General features: G+C 37.4%; 1 protein-coding gene and 1 pseudogene across 7 annotated transcripts in view; both read left to right on the forward strand.

Moving 5' to 3' along the window:
* Positions 1-23796, forward strand: part of CEP350 (centrosomal protein 350) — a 161434-nt gene that overhangs the window by 13220 nt on the left and 124418 nt on the right. For 6 of the 7 annotated variants that reach the window (XM_005540126.5, XM_005540125.4, XM_005540127.4 and 3 more), the window contains exons 2-4: positions 18327-18412; positions 19396-19442; positions 22671-22785. In XM_005540126.5, coding sequence (XP_005540183.3) covers positions 18340-18412; positions 19396-19442; positions 22671-22785 — 235 coding nt within the window. In that variant the 5' untranslated portion in view covers positions 18327-18339. The remainder of the gene's footprint in view (positions 1-18326; positions 18413-19395; positions 19443-22670; positions 22786-23796) is intronic. The other variant, XM_074027214.1, reaches the window with a different exon arrangement.
* On the forward strand, positions 369-1270 carry LOC141409282 (small ribosomal subunit protein uS2-like; annotated as a pseudogene).

A 23796-nucleotide genomic window follows, 5' to 3' on the forward strand; every position in this document is an offset into this window, starting at 1 on the left:
GCGTGCCTGTAATCCCAGCTACTAAGGAGGCTGAGGCAAGGGAATCACTTGTTCCCGGGAGGTGGAGGTTACAGTGAGCCGAGATTGCGCCACCGCACTCCAGCCTGGATAACAAGAGCAAGACTCTGTCTCAAAAAAAAAAAAAAAAATTAGAGGAATAAACTATCTCCACAGTTTTATGTAAGAGACAGATATGTCAATAATAGTACAGAGGAGTAAAGAGAATTGATAAAATTCTGTGGATGGATTCATAAAGAGGAAGCAAGTATACTGCATTAAGGAGTCATTAAAGGCTTCCAATGAAAGAAAAATTGTTTCCATTTCCTTAAACAGCCTCTCAGTGACTAAGTTATTGAATGTAGAAGGAGACTTTTGAAAATGATCTTGCTTTCCGCGCTACCCAGAGAGGGGTGCCTACAGTGTTGTTCTGGATTCCCATTGTAACTTAAAGGGAAACGTTTACAATATCCAGAGGCCTAGATGTCCTGCAAATGAAGGAGGAGGATGTCCTTAAGTTCCTCGCAGGAGGAACCCACTTAGGTGGCACCAGCCTTGACTTCCAAATGGAACAGTACATCTATAAAAGGAAAAGTGATGGCATCTGCATCATAAATCTGAAGAGGACCTGAAAGAAGCTTCTGCTGGCAGCTCATGCCATTGTTACCTTTGAAAACCCTGCTGATGTCAGCGTCATATTCTCCAGAAATACTGGCCAGAAGGCTGTGTTGAAGTTTGCTGCTGCCACTGGAGCCACTCCAATTGCTGACCGCTTCACTCCTGGAACCTTCACTAACCAGATCCAGGCAGCCTGCCGGGAGCCACGGCTTGTGGTGCTTTGACCACCAGCCTCTCACTGAAGCATCTTAGGTTAACCTACCTACCATTGCTCTGTGTAACACAGATTCTCCTTTGCGCTGTGTGGACATTGCCATCCCATGCAACAACAAGGGAGCTCACTCAGTGGGTTTGATGTGGTGGGTGCCGGCCCGGAAAGTTCTGTGTGTGTGTGGCACCATTTCCCGTGAACACCTGTGGGAGGTCATGCCTGATCTCTACTTCTACAGAGATCCTGAAGAGACTGAAAAAGCAGAGCAGGCTGCTGCTGAAAAGGCTGTGACCAAGGAAGAATTTTAGGGTGAATGGACTATGTCAGCACCTGAGTTTAACACTACTCAGCCTGAGGTTGCAGACTGGTCTGAGGGCATGCAGGTGCCTTCTGTGCCTATTCAGCAGTTTCCTACTAAAGACTGGAGTGCTCAGAAGACTGATCTACAGCTCCCACTGCTCAGGCCACTGAATGGGTAGGAATAATCACTGAATGATCTTAAGCTGTTCTTGCATGGACTCTTAAGCAACATGGAAACGGAGTTGATGGAAAATTAACAGCAGTTTCTAAAAAAGGCAAAAAGAAATTATTTCTTTTTTCCTTGGAGTTTTCCTCAAAAAGTGATCATTGTGTCTGCTTTAAAAAAAGAATTCAGAAGGAGAAGCTGGGCGTGGTGGTGTGTGCTGTAATTCCAGCTGCTTGGGAGGCTGAAGTGGGAGGATTGCTTGAGCCCAGGAATTCAACAAGACTAGCCTGGGCAACATAATGAGACCCTGTCTTCAAAAAAATAAAAAATGAAAAATATATACACTGAAAAATCTACTTCCTATCCTGGACCCTCACTTCCTCTCCTTGGAGTTAACCAATATTAACTTTCTTATGTATAAGGGAAAATTCTATAGTGAAACTTTTATACTTTTAGGCAAAAAATAATCCTGACTTGCAAACTGTAAGACTCCTTTTTGTAGATATATTCCTTGATATTAATTTAGAAAAGTACTCAGGATAACTAGATAGTAAGCAAAAGTGTAGGCCTATTTTTAGGGCTCCCCCCTTCTTTTGGTTATTCCTGGTCCTGTTTGCTGCCCTCAGCTCTCCTAAAGTAAAAATCTATGGGTGTCTTGTTTACGAAGTTTAACTCTGTTTCATCAGTGTGGGGCATTGTGTTCTCTTTTATCCTTACTCTGCCTCCTATGCTGCAAAGGCCAAAGTAGTACTAATGTTACATAGTATCTTCTGGATTTCCTGGATTACAGTAAGTCACTCAGTTTTTGTAAAAGTAGTTGTTGAGGTTTATATTTTATAAGTAGAAACATGTCAGGCTAAATTCTCAGGTTAGTGGTACATTAGACTATGTTATGGGAGTGTTGGTTATTCTGGAATTTACTTGGAACAGTGTAATAGATCTGAGTTATAACTGAGTATTTTCCACTTTTTTGTCTGCTGGTCCTTACTAAATTTACTATTTGTCCATTTTATGTTGAGGATAGATAGTAGGAATATTGCAGACTCGTCTTTTTCTTAACCTTTCAGGCAGAGTTGATTGTTATATAGGATCTGATATAGATGAGAGAACTGAAATGTAGCAAAAGTATGGGAAATATTCTCTCTAAGAGCCAGAATGAAGTCATTTTTTTTCATCTTTTATCCCTTAATGCCTGGCACTTAGTAGGAGGCCAATAAATATTGAGCAAAATGAAACTATGTGATTGAATGAAAACACTCTCAATACATGTGAAACAAAAATTTGCTGTTAGAAGATAATTGAGAATTGGCTATTTCACAATGTCATCTTATATCTTACTTGTGTATACACACCACAGGTATAGATCATTGTTTCGCAAATGTTTTGGTATTAAGACCGCCTCATGCACTTGAGTTATGAAAGACTCAAAAAGATTTTGTTCATGTGGGATTTCTCTATTGATGTTTACTATATTTGAAATTTTCAATGTACTTGTTTATTTAAAATAATGATAAACATATTGCATGTTAAAATAATAACTTTCTGTTGTTGCTGTTGTTTTCTTTTTTTTTTTGAAACCAAATCTTGCTCTGTTACCCGGGCTGAAGTGCAGTGGCGCAATCTTGGCTCATTGCAACCTCTGCCTCCCGGGTTTAAGCAATTCTCCTGCCTCAGCCCCCCAGGTAGCTGGGACTACAGGCGCATGCCACCACACCCGGCTAATTTTTGTATTTTTAGTAGAGACTGGATTTCACCATGTTGGCCAGGCTGGTCTCGAACTTCTGACCGCAGGTGATCTGCCTGCCTTGACCTCCCAAAGTGCTGAGATTATAGGCATGAGCCACTGTGCCCTGTCTTGTTTTGTTTTTAAGACAGGGTCTCACCCCGTTGCCCAGGCTGGAGTGCATTAGTGCAGTCATAGCTCACTGCAGTCTTGACCTTTAAGGCTCCAGTGATCCTCCAACCTCAACCTTCTTAGTAGCTGCGACTACAGGTGCGTGCCACCACACCTGGGTAATTAAAATAAATTTTTTTTTGTAGAGACTGGGTCTCACTATGTTGTTCAGGCTGGTCTTGAACTCTTGGACTCAAACAATCCTCCTATCTTGGCCTCCGAAAACGCTGGGATTACAGGCCTGACCCACTGCACCTGGGCTTAACATTTTTAAATGAAAAATAACTACCTGTATCTCAACAGTAAAAAGCAGTGAGTGGCATTGTTTGACGTTTTTCAACTCTTTTTAATGTCTGGTTTAATAGAAGACATCTGGATTCTCATATCTGCTTCTGTCTGCATTCAGTCTGCTGTGATATCATATGTCATGTGGTCTTTGGAAAACTCCATTATACATTCATAAGAGAATGAGAATAAAAAAGACAAAGTCTTAATATTATTATGGAAATAGTTTTGATTTCAAAGACGCTTCCTGAAAGAGTGTGAGAGACCCTCAAAGATCCATGAACCACACTTTGAGAACTGGTAGTACAGATTATAAATTCAGAGTAGAAAAGAACCTTACAGGTCATATGGTCATCTCTTCTTGAGGTCACCTTTTCTTGTAGTTGTTTCTGGTTTATGCAGCTAGATTACTGAGATAAGGAATACCTCATTTGTTTTTTGTGGGATAATCATGAGCTGGCATTTGGAGATGGTGAGTTTGATGTGCCTTTCAGATTTCTAAATAAGCAGTTTGATATGTGGGTTAGGATATCAGAGGTAAAATCTGGTGTTTTGGTAGTCATTGGCATGTAGGTGGTTTTGAAAGCCTTTTGCAAGAGTGAGGTTGCCCAGCGAGAGAGTATAGTGTTAGAAGCAAAAAAGCTGGTCACATCCTTCTGAGCTTCAAGGTTTAAAAGGCATATAGAGAAAGACTAGCTAGTAAAGGAGACTGAGAAAGGAGTGTAGTGTATAGAAGTCAAGGGAAAAGAGTGCTGTTTTTTTTTGTTGTTGTTGTTGTTTTGTTTTTTTGAGATGGAGTCTCGCTGTGTCACCCAGGCTGGAGTGCAGTGATGCGATCTCAGCTCACTGGAACCTCCAACTCCCTGGTTCAGGCGATTCTCCTGCCTCAGCCTCCTGAGTAGCTGGGATTACAGGCACGCGCCACCGCACCCGGCTGAAAAGAGTGTTTTTAGAGAATGGTTAGTTGTAGTGAAGCTGCCAGGAGGTCAAGGTCAAGTAGATTGAGGATTGAAAAGACCCATTAGATTTGGAGATGAAGAGGTTTTGGTGATTTTAATGAGAGTTGTGGAGAAATGGGGATGGCAACCACATTGGAATTGCTTGAAGAGTCAAGAGTCTAAATGTACACTGAGTGTATTTTTGGGACAGTCTCACTCTGTTGCCAGGCTGGAGTGCAGTGGTGTGATCTCGGCTCACTGCAAGCTCCGCCTCCTGGGTTCACTCCATTCTCCTGCCTCAGCCTCCCGAGTAGCTGGGACTACAGGCGCCTGCCACCATGCCCGGTTAATTTTTTGTATTTTTAGTAGAGACGGGGTTTCACTGTGTGAGCCAGGATGGTCTCGATCTCCTGACCTCATGATCTGCGCACCTTGGCCTCCCAAAGTGCTGGGATTATAGGTGTGAGCCACCGCACTCGGCCCCATTAGGCACAAAATTTTTAACAAGGCAAATATGTTTGCTAAGTTGTAGCTAATAATTAGCAGTGGTACCCCTCTAGTAATTTCTGCAAATAATCTACGTACATTATTCCCTTTTAAGAAACACTGACGTTTTTTGTAAGGTTGAAGCCATAGACCTAGTAGTCAGTGTTTGCTTTGAGTGGGTGGCTGAGAGAAATGTCTTTCCTTCTGAGTAGTTTCTGCTGTTCAGTGAATCTAGATGGCAATGTTTCATTATTCCAGTTTAACTGTTAATCACCCTGTTCGTGTCAGTGAGTGCATAAATGAGTATCTAGTAGCATTTATATGTATTTATTATACTTTTTTTTAGTGTAATCATAATTAGGCTTTTACTTGGTGATCGAGCAGTAGCATTATCTTTTACTCCAGTTTTCTGATTTATTGCACATTAATGATGACATACTTTTATCAAATGGCTCCCATTATTTCCATGACATCATATATTTAGCTTATGTGACTACCTGTAGCGCTTTTCTTTGCCGTTATCAGCAGGTCAAATTTTTTGTGTGTGTTCCTTGTAGTTTGTTTTGCTATATATTCTTACAGGCTACTTGCAAAATAGTATGTGAATTTCATTTCCTTATTTTTCATTTCTTTTCATTTTATATTTTTTCAGTTTCTTTTTTCCTCCCTCATTTACTGCCATAGTGATAAATATGTTAATTGTTCCTCTTTCTTTCTTATGAGTGGTTTTGCAGCCTGGCCCTTTAACTGCCTCTTCTGCTTCTGAGATCATGTTTCTTAACACTGCTGTTGACCCATCATACCTCATCCTTCCACTGGCAGACCTGCCTTTGATTCTCCTTTATTTTTTTCTGTTTAAATGGAGCTCATAACAGCTTCTAATGCTGTCGTTTGTTCATTTGTTCATTGAAGGTTCTGTTGATCTCTAGATGAGTAAGAAGATACAGTCCTTAAGGACCACACAACCTTGTGGGGAGACTGATACATATATGCTATTTGTAACTCTATTATAGCACTTATTATATTGTATACTATTTGTTTATGTGTGTATCTCCTTTACTTGATTGTGAGCCTTAAGTGCTCAATGAATGTTCATGGAATGAATGAATTATGTATAATGTATGTATGTGTGTATGTGTATATAATGATAAGAACTATGAAAAATGAACAGAGGCCAGCCATGGTAGCTCATGCCTGTATTCCCAGTGCATTGGGAGGCCAAGGCAGGAGGATTGCTTGAGGCCAGGATTTGAAGAACAGCCTGGGCAACAAAAGAGACCTGTCTCTAAAAAAAATAAGGTAAATTAGTTGTACATGGTGGCACATGCCTGTAGTTCTAGCAACACAGGAGGCTGAGGCAGGTGGATCGCTTGAGCCCAAGAGTTTCAGGCTACAGTGAACCATGATTGCACCACTGTACTCCAGCCTGGGTGACACAGCAAGACCCTGTCTCTAAAAAAGAAAAAAAAAGAAAAGGAAAAAATGAAAAAAGTACTATAGGAAACAGAGAAGTACTAATTGAAGTACTAATTTTATTAAGAGCCAGTTTGGGAAAGATTTAAGGAGATGACATTAGAGTTTGGCTTTGAAGGGCATTCTTGCCAGAGAAAATTTAGGAAAAGACAGTGTGGAGATAATGAAATGTTCTGGATATTCAAAGAATGTACTCTAGATATACCTATTCGACAGGAAAGTAGTTACACAGTTTTGCTTAAAAAAAAATAAAAATAAAAAGGTGAGACTGTAAATTAATGTTGTGAAGGTCCCCAAGTGTCCATCATGCTAAGGAGTTTGGAGCTCTGTCCCATAAATGATAGTCATTGAAGAGTTATAAAATCAGAATTGCTAGGTTCTGTTTTAGAATGATAACTTAGATTGCAGTATGGAGAATGGATTTAGGAGCAGGATAATTTAGGAAGCTTTTACCATAATTTAAGCTAAAGATGATGCTTTGAACAGAGGCAAGGGGAAGAAAGAAAAATTAGAGAAACATCTTAAATTATTTTTTTACAAACAGCTTTATGTATGAGGCATATTTTACATATCATAATAGGTAAACAACTTAAAGGTATAAATGATATGGTAACTAAATATATGATGGAATGTGGGAGAGATAGGAATGTCAAAGATGAGCTAGATGCGTGTTAATCCAATTTATTAAGAGTACAAGAAGAAAATTTTGAAGATAGATGATAATGAATTTGGTTTTGAACATGAAAAATTTGAGGTGCCAATGGTACTTGGAGATAGACATCAAATAGACAGAAAACTTGCATCTAGAGCTCAGAAATAGATCTGAGGAAGAAATATAACATTTAGGAAATAGTTAAAGCCATGAAAGTATGTGAGGTTGCCTGGGGAGAAGGAGCTAGAGAAGAAGAGGCCTAGGAAAAAGCCTTGGAAATGTTACCATTGATAAATTAGACAGAAGTAGAGAACCCATCAGGAGTTGAGAGGTAAGAGATAAAACAATCAAGAGGCAAGGGAAACAGGAGAAATATGTTTTACGAATCCCAAAAGTAGTGAGAGTTTTAAGGTGAAAGTTTAAGATCCCAAATATTAATAACTTAGTGTTGTAATGCCTGTTGACTGGAAAATTGTATTACTAGAATGTAGGCATATTTCCTAGGTTTTCTAGACAGATACAATTCTTTTTTAATGTTTAGGCTTTTCTAAGACTTTAGTAAGAATAAACCTGTAAATCAGAAAAAAATACAGCTTTTTAGACTATGCTCCAATTTTTGGTTTAAAAAATATGGACTTTTTAGTTGAAGAACTGTTCATAACAAAGTGAAAGATAAAGGCAACATTTTGTCAGTGGGCTTAAAAAAAAACATTTTCTGATGACCAGAGAAAACCCTGCACATATCTGTGAGAGGAACTGTCATTCATTTTGGGGTATTTTCTGTATTCTCTCTCTTTAAAACAGTACATTTCTTAACACATTTTGTGTAGTATATTTGAGATTCATTTCCAGTATGCTACAAAAAATGTATTAAGAAATATATGAATATAAGAAATATAAGAAATGAAATACAGGAAATGAATTTCAAATATATTTTTCATTAATAGCTTTTTTCCCCTCTTAAGTACATGATTTAGAGGTTTGAAATGAATGATTATTTTGTTGGATCCTCTTTTTCTGTAGGTTTTTATCTTTTTTTTCCCCCCGTGAGGAAACTCAAATAAAGGGAAATTAGAGAAAGGCATCCAAGAATGCAAGAGCAGAAAATGAGGTACTAGTGTTACGGGAACTGGAAAATTGTCAAGAACAAGACCACTTTTTCCTTTCGTGGCCACTTTTTAAAAATTTGTTTTTCTTTGATTTTCCTCTTTGTTTTTCGTTGTATTTTTCAGCTTGGCTCCTTATAGCTCATGGGTCAGTTGCTTATCCTTTCAATTCCAAAACTCTGCAGTCTCTTTTTCCGGGGACCGGATAGGATGCTTTCAAGTCACTTCCTTAGTCCTTATCCAATCAGCTAGAGCTGGAGTGAGGGGCAGATCTTTGTGGATCACAGTAGTGGGTAGGGGTAATTCCTTAGAGAAAAGGACTATTGGTAGGCTAAACACAGTGATTGATGTCTTTAGTATTTACACAGTTTCATTTAACAAAGCTTTATGGGAACATTTTGAAGGCATAATTTGTGATCAGTTGTTTTGTGCCTAGTGGGAAGGTGGCCTTTTTGACTTCTGAAAAATGTTAGAGTTGAAGGAAGGTAAACATGATAAATGCTGAGTTCAGCCTAGAGGTTATTCTTTCTGGATGAGGGGGGAGAGATGAGTATGAGTAGAGATACACAGAGGACCCCAGCCAAATTGGTAATAGTTTATTTCTTAAACTGAGAGGTAGGTACATGGGTGTTTTATTATATTATTTCTTATGTCACTTGATGTGAAGAAGAAAGCTGTTTTCTGATAATTGAAGATTATTTAAATTTAGACCTTGGCAGACAGTAAGCCTCAGAAAATAAAGCAGTCCAACAGGCTATTGAAGGCTTAGAACATTACTGTACACTACTGTAGACTTTATAAACACTGTGCACTTAGGCTACACTAAGTTGATTTAAAAATCTTTCTTCAGTTATAAGCTTAGTTTACTGTAACTTTTTTTACTTTATAAACTTTTTTTTAAAACTTTTTGACTCTTTTGTAATAATTCTTTGCTTAAATATACAGCTGTACAGCAATAGTTTATATCCTTATTCTGTAAGCTTTTGTTCAATTTAAATTTTATTTTTATGTTTTTACTTTTTATGCTTTAAAAATATTTTTCAAAATAAAATATTTGTAAAATATGTATTTTTATTTTTTAGTAAATAGCAGGAGCACACTCTATAATAACAATAAAAATATGGTATAGTAAATACTAGGCGATAGAAATTTTTCAGCTCCAATATAGTTTTAAGGGGCCACTGTCATATATGTGGTTTGTGTTGATCAAAACATCATTGCATGGGCATGACTATACAGAGAACTTTGGCTGTCTTCCATTATGGAAGTAGAATGTTGTGACAAGCTTATTACTGTATGATAGAATGCTTAACTTTATCTTTTAAATTAAAAAAAATTTAAATTGACACAATTGTTGTACATATTCATGGGGCAATAGTGATGTTTTGATACAATGTATAGTGATCAGATCAGGGTGATTAGCATATCCATCATCTCAAATATTTATCACCTGTTTGTGTTGGGGACGTTCAGTATCTTGTCTTCTGTCTACTTGAAAATACACAATATGTTATCGTTAACTATGGCCATCCTACAGTGCTATAGGACACTAGAACTTACTCCTTCTATCTAGCTATAATTTTGTATCCTTTAACAAATCTCTCCTAAGCGCCCTTAACTCCCCTCCCAGTCCCTACTAACCTCTGTTCTACTCTTCTATGAGAAGAGCTCTTCTGTGAGCTTCTGCATAGGTGTGAGAACATGCTGTGTTTAACTTTCTGTTCCTGGCTTATTGACTTAACATATTCGTCCTCCAGGCTCATCCATGTTGTTGTAAATGACAGAATTTTTTTCTTTTTAAGGCTGAATGGTATTCCATTGTGTATATATGTTTTTTCTTTTCTTTTTTATGGAAATGTGAATGGTTTTGACTTAAAGTGTATTTTGCCTAATATAATTGTGACCTCCCATGTTCTCATTTGGTTACTGTTTACATGCAGTTTCTTTTTTCATCCTGCTAACTTCAGTCTATTTTTGTCATTAGATCTAAAGTGAGTCTCTTATAGACAGGATGTAGTTCTATATTTTCTTCATCTGTTCATCTGTTGTCGGACACTTGGTTGTTTCCATTTCTTGGTTATTGTGAATAATGCTGCTATAAACATGGAAGTGCAGATAGCTCTTCAGTATACTGATTTTCTTTCCCTTGGATAAATATGCAGTAGTGGGATTGCTGGATCATATGACAGTTCTATTTGTAGTTTTATGAGGAATCTCCATACTGTTTTCCATAGTGGATATACTAGTTTACATTCCCACCAATAGTATATAAGAGTTCCTTTTTCTGTATATCCTCGCTAGCATTTGTTGTTTTTTGTCTTTTTGGTAATAGCCATTCTTACTGGAGTGAGATGATATTGTGGTATTGATTTGCATTTCCGTGATGTTTAGTGATGTTGAGCTTTTTAAAAACATGTTTCTTCACCATTTGTATTTGCCCATTTTTAATTAGATTATTTGGGGTGTTTTTTTTTTTTTTTTTTTTTTTGCTCTTAAGTTGTATGAGTTCTGTATGTTCTAGATATCAATTCCCTGACAGATGAGTAGTTTGCAGATATTTTCTCCCATTTTGTAGGTTGTTTTTTTGTTCTGTTGATTGTTTCCTTTGCTGTGCAGAAGCTTTTTAGATTGATATAATGCGATTTGTTAATTTTTGCTTTTGTTTCTTGTGCTTTTGGGGGTCTTATTCATAAAATCTTTTACCAGACCAATGCTCTGAACTGTTTGTTTCCCTTATGTTTTCTTCTAATTATTTTGTAGTTTTGGGGGTCTTATATTTAAGTCTTTAATCCATTTCAAGTTGATTTTTGTGTAGGGTGAGAGATGGGGGTCTGTTTTCATTCTTCTGCATATGGATATTCAGTTTTCCCAGCACTGTTTATTGAAGAGACTATCCTTTCCCCAATGAATGTTCTTGGCACCATTCTAAAAAATTAGTTGGCTATAAATACATAGATGTTCTCTATTCTGTTCCATTGGTCTGTATGTCTGATTTTATGGCAGTACCATGCTGTTTTTGTTACTGTAGCTTTGTAGTATATTTTGAAATCTGGTAGTGTGATGCTTCCAGGTTTATTTTTTTTGCTTTGGATTGCTTTGGGAATTTGGTGTCTGTTGTGGTTCCATATGAATTTCAGGATTGTTTTTTCTATTTCTGTGAAGCATGCCACTGGTATTTTGATAGGGATTGTATTGAACCTATAGATCACTTTGGGTTGTATGATCATTTTAACAATATTAATTTTTCTAGTTCATGAACACAGGATGTTTTTCTTTTTTGTGTGTCTTTAACTTTTTTCATCAGTGTTTTACAGTTTCCTTTGTAGAGATTTTTTACTTCCTTGGTTAAACTTATTCCTAGCCAGATTTTTTTTTTTTTTTTTTGTAGTTACTGTGGATAGGATTGCTTTCTTGATTTCTTTTTAAGGTAGTTCATTATTTATGTTTAGAATCACTACTGATTTTTGTATGTTGATTTTGTATCCTACGAATTTACTGAATTCATTTATTAGTTCTAATAGTTTTTTTTGCTGGAGTCTTTGGGATTTCCTATATGTATGATTATATTGTCTGAAAACAGGGACTGTTTGACTTCCTCCTTTGCAATTTGGATGCCCTTTGTTTCTTTCTCTTGCCTAATTACTGTGGCTAAGTTTTCCAGAACTATGTTGAACAAAAGTGGTAAAAGTGGTCATCCTTGTCTTGTTTCAGATCTTAGAGGAAAACCTCATTCATGGATTACTAGGTTAAGAATACTTGTACTACATTGTGAGATTGTAGAGGTCAGAACCGTTTTTCTCTCTCTGTCTCTCTCTCTTATTTTTTCATCTGTAAGGACCATTTCTTTTTAGTTTTTTTTTAGTAACACACAATGCTTTGCACAAAGTAGGTACTCAAAAAACATTGTTAGTACAAGCTGTTGATATGCAAGTTTACTTTCCTCATTCTTAGTCTTAAAAGACAAATATTATTACATTGGGTTAAAAAAATCTTTAATACAATATGTGTTTAAAAGAAAGTGATCCAGAAAGCTTAAAATTAAAAGGATAGGGCAGATGCAATAAAGCAATGTTTGCTTTTTATTAATAGCATGCAAAGTAGAATTAAATACTAAAACACATTTCTTTAGGGATAAACAGAGTCATTTTTTATTGATGAAATATAAAATCCATTGACAGCATAACCATGAACTGTTTTTTTGTTTGTTTGTTTGTTTGTTTGTTTGTTTTTTGAGACGGAGTCTCGCTCTGTCGCCCAGGCTGGAGTGCACTGGCCGGATCTCAGCTCACTGCAAGCTCCGCCTCCCGGGTTTACGCCATTCTCCTGCCTCAGCCTCCCGAGTAGCTGGGACTACAGGCGCCCGCCACTTCGCCCGGCTAAGTTTTTGTATTTTTTTTTAGTAGAGACGGGGTTTCACCGTGTCAGCCAGGATGGTCTCGATCTCCTGACCTCGTGATCCGCCTGTCGAGGCCTCCCAAAGTGCTGGGATTACAGGCTTGAGCCACCGCGCCTGGCCAACCATGAACTGTTGTTATATGCCAAATAATGATATCAAGTTATTTAGGAGTTAAGTATTTTAGAAATATGAAATGGACAAAAATTCAGTAGTTCTGGTGAATTTTTGTTCATCTCTTAATTCTTGGCAAATTAAGTAGACAAAAGATAATACATAAATGTCCAACAAATAAATAAATCCAAGTTTTCCATATGAGTGTTGAATAAGGTTATTGTCATGATATCTCTAAAAGATTTAACTGGGAAGGTGCTTTCATTATTCCCCAGGAAGTGATCTTGAATAATCTATTTGACTTGGTAAACACTTAAAAGTGGTTGGGAAAAAGGCCTTATGCAAATTGAGAGTTGCACTTTAAAGATAGTAAACCTTTTGATAGATCATCTTATTATTATAAGTAAGTTTTTTTTTTTTTTTTTTTTTTTTTGAGACGGAGTCTCGCTCTACCGCCCAGGCTGGAGTGCAGTGGCCGGATCTCAGCTCACTGCAAGCTCCGCCTCCCGGGTTTACGCCATTCTCCTGCCTCAGCCTCCCGAGCAGTTGGGACTACAGGCGCCTGCCACCGCGCCCGGCTAGTTTTTTGTATTTTTTTAGTAGAGACGGGGTTTCACCGTGTTAGCCAGGATGGTCTCGATCTCCTGACCTCGTGATCCGCCCGTCTCGGCCTCCCAAAGTGCTGGGACTACAGGCTTGAGCCACCGCGCCCGGCCTATAAGTAAGTTTTTTATTACACTTTTTTCACTAATTCTATTTTCAATTTCCACAAGAATGGTGATTTAAAAAATGTATTCTTATATAAAGAACAGACCAACTTAAATACATTATATTTAAAATATTCACTTACAGGACATGGGATAACCAAAGATTTAAAAGGTAGGTTATTGGCAAATTGAGGTGCTTCATGAGAATAGATACCACAAAACTGATTTAAAACTATAATTATAGGCCGGGCGCGGTGGCTCAAGCCTGTAATCCCAGCACTTTGGGAGGCCGAGACGGGTGGATCACGAGGTCAGGAGATCAAGACCATCCTGGCGAACACGGTGAAACCCCGTCTCTACTAAAAAATACAAAAAAACTAGCCGGGCGAGATGGCGGGCGCCTGTAGTCCCAGCTACTCTGGAGGCTGAGGCAGGAGAATGGCGTGAACCCGGGAGGCGGAGCTTGCAGTGAGCTGAGATCTGGCCACTGCACTCCAGCCTGGGCGGCAGAGCGAGACTCCGTCTCAAAAAAAAAAAAAAAAAAAAAAAAAAACGAACTATAATTATAGGCTGCGTGTGGTGGCTGACACCCATGATCCCAGCATTTTGGGAGGCTGAGGTGGGATAATCACTTGAACCCAGGAGTTTGAGGCCAGCCTGGGCAACATAGTGAGACCTCATCTCTATAAAAATTTAAAAAAAATTAGCCGGGCATGGTGGTGTGCACCTGTAGCCTCAGTTATTGGGAGGCTGAGGTGGAAGGAACACCTGAGCCCAGGAGGTTGAGGCTGCAGTGAGCCCTGATTGCACTACTGCAACCTAAAACAGGACATAATTCATGTTATCTGAAAATCCTTTGAAGTATAATATACATTGAAAAAGCACATAAATGTACAAGTTGATAAAGTCTCTTAAACTGAACGTACCCTTGAAATCAGCACCCAAATCCATGAAGATTAGCAGCACTTTTGCTCCAATTTCAGCCACCTCTCTAGCCACTTCAAGGGTGATGACTGTCCTCACTTCTATCACTGTAGATTCCTTTTGCTTATTTTATACTTTATTTAATGGAACTATATGGTTTTTACTCTTGTTTCTGGCATTCTTCACAACATGTTTGTGATATTCAGCTATCTTTTTGCATGTAGATGTAATTCAGTCTCATTATTAGTGGGAGATATTCTATAATTATAGTATGAACTTTTACATAAATGTCATACTTCTAATATTTAGTCATTTATATTAAAGATGATTGCCCATTAATAGGGTATTTATTTTGAAGCAGATAAATTTTCTCGTTTACTCATTTATACTGTCTCAGCCTTAGTGTTAGCTAAGAAGACATAGAGGTTGTGGACACATATGTAGTTTTTGATTATTTAATCTATTTATCCTTTCTATTGGAAAATTGATAATCACTGTATATTTCAGCACTTATTTTAGTTTTAAAGCAAAAAGATGTCTGCCCAAAGAAATTTTTTGTCTAATCATTGACAGATACTCTAGTAATATAACTGATGTTTGCTTAATTTTTCAGTTGGCTAGATTAAAAATATTTTTATCAAAAGGAAAATGAGTTAATTTTTTGTTTTTGTTTTGTTTTTTGAGACAGAGTCTTACTCTGTTGCAAGGCTGGAATGCTGTGGTGCAATCTCAGCTCACTGCAACCTCTGACTCCCTGGTTCAAGCAATTCTCCTGCCTCAGCTTCCTGAGTAGCTGGGATTACAGGCACCTGCCACCATGCCTGGCTAATTTTTGTGTTTTTGGTAGAGACGGAGTTTCACTGTGTTGGCCAGGATGGTCTTGATCTCTTGACCTCATGATCTACCTGCTGCGGCCTCCCAAAGTGCTGGGATTACAGGCATGAGCCACTGCACCAGGCCAAAATGAGTTAATTTGTTAAACTGTGTTGGCAGATTAAAGTTTTATGGTTGATAAAATGTTGTTTTTCTACCATGCTCCTCTATTTTCAGAAAACTTGTTTACTTTTCTTAGAGCCATATTCTATAATCTATGAAAAAATTTTATTTTTAGAACTTTTTTTTTTTTTGAGATGGAGTCTTGCTGTCTTGCCCAGGCTAAAGTGTAGTGGTGTGATCTCAGCTCACTGTAACCTGTGCCTCCTGGGTTCAAGCAGTTCTCCTGCCTCAGCCTCCCGAGTAGCCGGTCTTACAGATGTGCGCCACCATGCCTGGCTGATTTTTGTATTTTTAGTAGAGCCTGGGTTTCGCCATGTTGGCCAGGCTGGTCTTGAACTCCTGACCTTGGGTGATCCACCCGCCTCAGCCTCCCAAAGTGCTGGGATTACAGGCGTGAGCCACTGTGCCCAACCCTATTTTTAGAACATTTTTGAGGTGTTTTCTAGGAACATTTATAAGTCAGGATTATTTACTCTGATAAATCAGATTAAATTAACTTCCTTAAAAATTAACCATACCTTTTAGTTTTACATATTTTGACCTAATAGGTGAGCCCTTCTTTTCCTTAAATTTAAATTGGTGTTTTTAATATTCAACATACTGTACTGCCTCTGCATACAACTAAGTGGAGAAAATAATGTTTATCAAATATGACAGGTTTAATATATTTGTAAGGCAAATAACTCATCAACTTGATAAGAAGAACATTAAGATCCTGGTAGGTAAGTGGGCAAAAGATAGAAAAGACAATTCACAAATGAAGCACTAAGGTTAAGATATAGAGCAGAACGTTTTATCCTGCTAGCATCTACCAAATTCAAATTAAAGCGTACATTTTTTTCCTGTTAAATCAGCAAAAGTAGAAAGAATAGATAATATTGAGATATTTATGAAATGGGTAGGCCCTTCTTGGAAGACCCATTGTATTTCAGTGACATGGTGTTTCAAGAGCAACATGTTCTTCACATTCTTTCGTTCAGTTTTAGCACACTTTGCAGATACTGTTCTAGATAAATAATCCAAATAAGCAGAAATTCATAGATACAAATATGTTCATTTCAGTATTATTTGTAGAAGAGAAAATGGGACATAATATTGTATTGGATATCTCTTGTTGTGTAATTCATAACCTCCCACCCCAATTTAAGCAGTTTAAAACACAAAACATTTGCGATCTCACACTTTCTGTATGTAAGGAATTCAGGAGCAGCTTATCTGGGTGATTTTGGCTCAGTGTCTGTCATGAGGTTGCAGTCAGGATGTCAGGTAGAGCTGTAGTCCTATGAAGATTTGACTTGGGCTGGAGGATCTACTTGCAAGGGATAGCTCACCCACATAACTGTAGGCAGGCGGCTTCAGTTCTTTGCCACATGGACATCTATAGGATTGTTTGACTGTTCTTAGGACATGACACCTGGATCCTTGAGGTATAAAGAGAGAAGGGAATGTGTTTTATAGCCTAGTCTTGGAAGTCACATGTTGTCACTTTCATCACATGTGATATTAGTTTAAAATAAGTCTCTAAGTCCCATCACATTCAATGGGAGAATAATTAATTTCCACATTTTGAAGAAAGGAGTATGAAACAAATTTTGAATATGTTTTAAAACCACCACAAATGTCCAGCAGTTAGGTAAAGTAGGGCACAAAATTGAAGTTACAGTGATGATAGTAATAAAATTATTTATTAATGATCGTATTAGGATTTAGGGAGTAATGAGTTTTTCTTCTTATATTTTTCAAACTTTCTGTGTTGTTACATGATTTTTATAAGAGACTAGTTCCTCTATATTCATAGGAAAATATAGTATGACTTATCACTAAGCTGTCTAACCATAGGCAGATCATGATCTTTCCCTTTGAGTTGTGACGTAATTTTTTTCCTTTCATTTTTTTATTGCGGTAAAATATACATAACATAAAATTTACCATTACAACCATTTCTTAAGTATACAGTTCAGTGGTGTTAAGTACATTCATATTGTTTTACAGCCATCACCACCATCCATTTCCAGACTTCTTTTCATTTTGCAAAACTGAAACCCATTAAACAGTAACTCCCATTCATCTCTTTCCCCAGCCCCTGGCAACCACCATTCTACTTTCTGTCTCGATGATTTTGACTATTCTTACTGTCTCATATAAGTGGAATCATACAGTATTTGTCTTTTTGTGGTTGGCTTATTTCACTTTAGTATAATGTCCTCAAGATTCTTTCATGTTGTATCATATATCAGATTTCCTTCCTTTTAAGGCTCAATAATATTCTATTATATATAAAAATGTCATTTTGCTTATTCATTCATTTGTTGATAGATAGTTGGGCTACTTCCATGTTAGCTACTATGAATAATGCTGCTTTGAACATGGTTGTACAAATAGTTCGAGCCTCCACAAGTTTTTTGGTTGTATACTATATTTGTCCATTCTCACACTGCTATAAATTACCCGAGACTGGGTAATTTATAAAGAAAAGATGTTTAATTGGTTCACAGCTCCACATGGCTGGGGAGACCTCAGGATACTTACAATCATGGCAGAAGGCACCTCTTCACAGGGTGGCAGGAGAGAGAATGAGTGCAAGCAGGGGAAATGCCAGATACTTATGAAGCCATTAGATCTCATGAGACTCACTATCATGAGAATAGCATAGGGGAAACTGCCCCCCGATCCAATTACTTCTACCTGGTTCTGCCCATGATACTTGGGGATTATGGAGATTACAATTCAGGGTGAGATTTGGGTGGGGACACAGAACCAAACCGTATCATATATCTAGAAGTAGAATTGCTGGATCTTATGGTAATTCTAATTTTACTTTTTTGAGGAACTGCCACACTGTTTTCCATAGTGACTGTACCATTATACATTACCACCAACAGCAAACACGGGTTCTAGTTTTGCAAATCTTTGCCAGCAGTTACTATTTTGTGTGTTTTTGATAGTAGCCTGTCCTATTTACATCCTGATGGGTGTGAAGTAGTCATAATATAATTTGTAATGAGTTATTTTTCTGAGGAAAAATAATATAAGATTGATGTTCAGTGAATGCTGATGTGATTGCAGGTAAATTGGCAGGATGAGGAGCAGCAAATCAAAAGAGGTGCCTTTACAAAATCCAAGGAACTCTCAAAGCAAGGATACTGTTCAAGGTATGATTTTGTTTTTTTAAAGGGAACTTAATACCTCATTTAGGTCATGTGTATTACATTTTGGTCTAATAAATAAATGAAAATTATACCTATGCTTTGATTTATAGAAAGTGGATAAATAATTTTTAAATTCTCTTATATTTTAAATATACATGGTGCTTCTTGTTAAAAGCATCCTATGGTAAACTGTTTTGTAAAGCAGGAATCCTTTTTTAAAATGAACCAGTATATGTAAAATTTTTCAGAAATTCTGGCCTAATTTCAATAAATGGTATAGCCCCAATATAGTTACAGACTTACAGGGTTACAGATAATAATAGTAAGAGTCTCACTGAATTCTTTTTAAAATAATGCATTAGAGGTAATTTTAAGGCATGATATTTTTTGAGGGAGATTGACAAACTAGAGTACATCTGGAGGAAGATTATTGGGTTTGTGAAAGATCTGGAAATCGAGTCATATGAAGAGTATTTGGAGGAAGTGGAAATACTTATCCTGAAGAAGGATGACTTATGGAAAATACATGACCTTAAACTATTTGAAGGGTTGTTATCTGAAAGACTGAATGGATTTTACCTATGTTTTTACTGGTAGATCAAAATCTGGAGTAGCTTTCTAATCTTTCTTACATTGTATTATAAAATATAGTACAATATAAAATTTTTGTTCAGCTCATTGGGGTAAACTGAGGGTGCTGCTTATTTTTGGAGCTGTCTGATATAGATGTGAGTGGAAATGCCAGTCCAATGGTAGCAGTGTCTATTTACCTTTAAACCATATGTTGGGAATGTTGGCTTAATAATCTTATAGATAAAAACCCATTTTGACTCAATATAATAAAGCATTTGCTGAGGAATTGTTCTGCCTAATAAGGTAGTTTTCAGACTTTTGAGTGCATTTGGGAGCTTATTAATATTCAGATTCTGAGGTCTAATTCAGAGATTCTGGTTGATTGATATAGTAAATATCATTTTTTTCCCCAGGAGATATTACCACATCGTGGGATGCACTTTCTCAAACCAAGGCTGCTGTAAGTAGTTTTAGCATCCATTTATTTATTTCTAGATGAAAATCAATTTCCTGTTATGATTGAATAGATTAAAATTTTTTCTATACTGTTCTTTAAAATTTACTTTTATTTTTATTTTTTGTTATACAGACGGGTTCTCACTGTGTTGCTCAGGCTGGTCTTGAACTCCTGGGCTCAAGAGATCCCCTCTCTCTCTCTCTCTCTCTCTTAGTCTCTCTCTCTCTCTCTCTCTCTCTCTATATATATATATATATACACGCACACACACACACACTGTATATTATAAAATGAACATAAATGACAACTATTAAATGGTAAAGTAATAAACAGGATACTACTTTAGGGATTAGGAGCACAAGCACCATGGCGTATAAAGTATTAAAATTAACTGGTTGTGGTGGCTTACACCTGTAATCCTAGCACTTTGGGAGGTCGAGGTGGGTAGATAGCTTGAGCCCAGGAGTTTGAGATTAGCCTGGGCAACATGGCAAAGCCCTGTCTCTACCAAAAAAAGACAAAAATTAGCCAGGCTTGGTGGTGTGCACCTGTAATCCCTGCTGCTCAGGAGGCTGAGGCAGGAGGATTGCTTGAGCCCAGGGAGGTTGAGGCTTTGAGGTTGCAGAGACCCTTGATTGTGCCACTGTGCTTTAGCCTGAATGACAGAGCAAGACCCTGTCTCAGTAATAATAATAATTTGTACTGTTCATTCACCTTTAATAAATTTGTTCACTTGGTAGGTGGAAAAGAGAATTTAAGCTGGATGCAGTGGCGCACCCCGTAATCCCAGCACTTTGGGAGGCCAAGGTGGGAGGATCATTTTGAGCCCAGGAGTTCAAGACCAGCCTGTAAAACATGGCAAAACCCCATTTCTGCAACAGTACAAAAATTAGCTGGGTGTGGTGGCATGCGCCTGTGGTCCCAGCCACTCGGGAGGCTGAGGTGGGATGATTACCTGAGCCCGGGAGCTCAAGGCTGCAGTGAGCTGTGATCATACCACTGCATTCCAGCCTGGGCAACAGAATGAGATCCTGTCTCAAAAAAAAAAAAAAAAAAAGAAAGAAAGAAAGAAAGAAAAATTTAAAACAGAGGATGAAGGTAGTGGCTTTGTCTATGTAGAAGGCTCATCGTTAGGGAGGAAATGAAGGAAACCAACTTCTTGAATGGACTGTGAGTTATTCTTCCTTTCCAATTTGGATGCCCTTTATTTCTTTCTGTTGTCTGATTGCTCTAGCTAGGACTTCCTGTACTATGTTGAATAACAGTGTTGAAAGAGTTACTTCTTTTTTGTGGCAATAACACGTTTTTTTTTTCTCTTACTACTGAAGAAGAATGACTGTGGGCAACCTGTTCCCATTTGTGTTCTGGCCAATCTTGTCTAGAGTTTAGGAATCCAAGTTTGGCAGGTGATGCAAATAGTTCATTCAAAGGGAAACTCTTTTCTTTTTAATTTGCTCTCTGGGCAAATTACTTTCCTAATATACCCTTTTTTGTTTTCTATACCATCTGATTTTGAATCACCTACTTCTTTACTAAGTATTTCAGTGATATTTTCTGTCCTCTAATCTTTAGAACTAGTTTGAAAATAAATCTGGAAAAGGTGATATAACCTAGATTTGGTCCCAATGCAGAGTCGTATTTTGGCCCTATGAATGTAGCAATATATATTCTCTCTCTTCTACCTGAGCATTATATTTTGTATAGTATAGAAATAGTTTTTATCCACCAGTTTAACTTAGTGCTAAACTAATTTAGAGTTAAACTGTTAATAGTTGTTTTTCAAAACTATTGGGTGATTTTGAAGAACATTTAAGGATGATAAAGGAATATAAGTAGGGGAGACAATCTAATGTAGAACTATTAGTATATCAAAAATTATTCCAATTTTTAAAATGCATTGGGATGCAAAAATCTGAAGGAAGGCTGGGTGCAGTCGCTCATGCCTGTAATCGCAGCACTTTGGGAGGCTGAGGCAGGTAGATCACTTGAGCTCGGGAGTTCGAGATCAACCTGGACATTTGGGAGCTTATTAAAATTCAGATTCTGAATTTTAAACCCCGTCTCTACAAAAAATACAAAATTAGCTGGGCTAATTAGTGGTGTACATCTGTAGTCTCAGCTGCTTGGGAGGCTGAGGTGGGAGGATCGCTTGAGCCCAGGATGCAGAGGTTGCAGTGAGCTGAGATCATGTGACTGCACTCCAGCCTGGGTGACAGAGTGAGACCCTGTCTCAAAAAAAAAAAAAAAAAAACTGAAGGAAGATATATCAAAATTTTATATAAAGTGTCTATATGTGATGGAATTTTGATGATTTTAATTTTATTTTTTATATTGTTTCTGTTTTCCTAGTTTTTTCTTATAAGCATGTAATATTTTACTATTTAGGAAAAAATGCTTTTCAGTCATTGAGAACATTGGTGGTTATAACCAAAAGTTGACTTATATTGCAGAGTTATATTTTCTCTTTATTGTGAAACTTATTTTATAGACATAAAACTGTAAAACACAGTGGCTGTTTGAGTACTTATAGTCCTAAATTTTGGTCCAGGTAAATAATTCTTTACTCATTTTTGCGTGTAAAATGCACAGGATATATTGCATAATGGTATGTCACATATAAAGTCAGATAATTGGCTGAACATGGTGGCTCATGCCTGTAATCCCAGCACTTTGGGAGGCCGAGGCGTGTGGATCACCTGAGGTCAGGAGTTTGAGAACAGCCTGGCCAACATGGGGAAACCCCATCTCTATGAAAAATACAAAAATTAGCCCGGTGTGGTGGCGCACGCCTGTAATCCCAGCCACTAGGGAGGCTGAAAGAGAATCTCTTGAACCCGTGAGGTGGAGGTTGCAGTGACCCGAGATCATGTCACTGCACTCCAGCCTGCATGATGGACCAAGACCGTCTCAAAAAAAAAAAAAGTCAGATAATTTACTACTTTTTTTTTACTAAACAATTTAAAAAATAGGTCAGCATATCAAGTGAAAACTCTTTGATATTCTTCAGAATCTTACTGATTTTTCTTGTCTAAATTTGGGGAGCATTATGCCAGATATTATTACAGCTAAAGTAAAAAATGATGAAAAACAAATATTTTAAGAACGCATTCCTGAGGTTTTTTTCTACTTTGGAAAAAGGTATCGGGCAATATACTTTTAAATAACCATGTAAATTGATGGTGGATTATTTACGGAATTAACTTATGTCTTGTGATGGTATTTAAACTTTAGCTGAGACACATTGAAAATAAATTAGAAGTAGCCCCTACAAGTACAGCTGTGTGTGATTCTGTCATGGATACCAAGAAGTCTTCTACAAGTGCTACCCGAAAAATAAGTAGAAAAGGTATGTATGAAGTTACTTCCAAATATATACATATATTAAATATAAATTTTGAAAAAACAGACAGCTCTATCTACAGGGGTATAGCCTGTAGATCTAGCCACCACACCTGGCTAATCTTACTTTATCTTTTGTAGAGACAAAGTCTCTCTGTGCTGCCCAGGCTTGTCTTGAACTCCTGGCCTTAAGTAATCCTCCCATCTTGGACTCCTTAAAGTGCTGGGATTATAGGTGTAGCTACCACACTCTGCCTTAAATATAATTTGTTGATGTAGTAGTTTTGTTTCAGTTTAATTTCTTCTTATAGTCTCGTGTTGCTTGCTTTTTTGTCAGAGACACTGGCATTTAATCTTTTTCTTTTGATATTGGGTAGCTATGAAATAGCCTCATGTTCAGTGACTGTAGATGGTGTTTTCACCATCTTTTGATCAGGGACTTTAGCACTATTACATCACCCTTGACAATGAGTTTTCATTTGTTTTTAGCGATGAGTTTCATTTTGAGGTTATGTATGTCTGATTTGTTTTTTAAATTCACAGATAAATAGTGCTTTGGAAATGAAATTTAGTTGACTTAATAAAATGTATATTTTTGTTGGGATTTAAAATCATAAATGGAATCTCTTTCATATGGTGACTGTTATAAAATGATACAATGCAAATATTTTCTTGGGTTACCTTTTGTATTTTGATCTTGTGGTTTCTTTCCTTTTTTTTTTTCTTTTTTCTTTTTTTGAAACAGAGTCTCACTCTGTTGCCCAGGCTAAAGTGCAGTGGTGTGATTTCTACTCACTGCATCCTCTGCGTCCCAGGTTCAAGCGATTCTCCTGCCTCAGCCTCCTGAGTAGCTGTGCCACTAGGCCTGGCTAATTTTTGTATTTTTAGAAGAGATGGGGTTTCACCATGTTGGTCAGGCTGGTCTTGAACTCCTGACCTTGTGATCCGCCTACCTTGGCCTCCCAAAGTGCAGGGATTACAGGTGTGAGCCATCATGCTGGGCCATTCTGTGGTTTTT

The sequence above is a fragment of the Macaca fascicularis genome, chromosome 1 (assembly GCF_037993035.2).
Source record: "Macaca fascicularis isolate 582-1 chromosome 1, T2T-MFA8v1.1".
NCBI classification, from domain to species: Eukaryota; Metazoa; Chordata; class Mammalia; order Primates; family Cercopithecidae; genus Macaca; species Macaca fascicularis.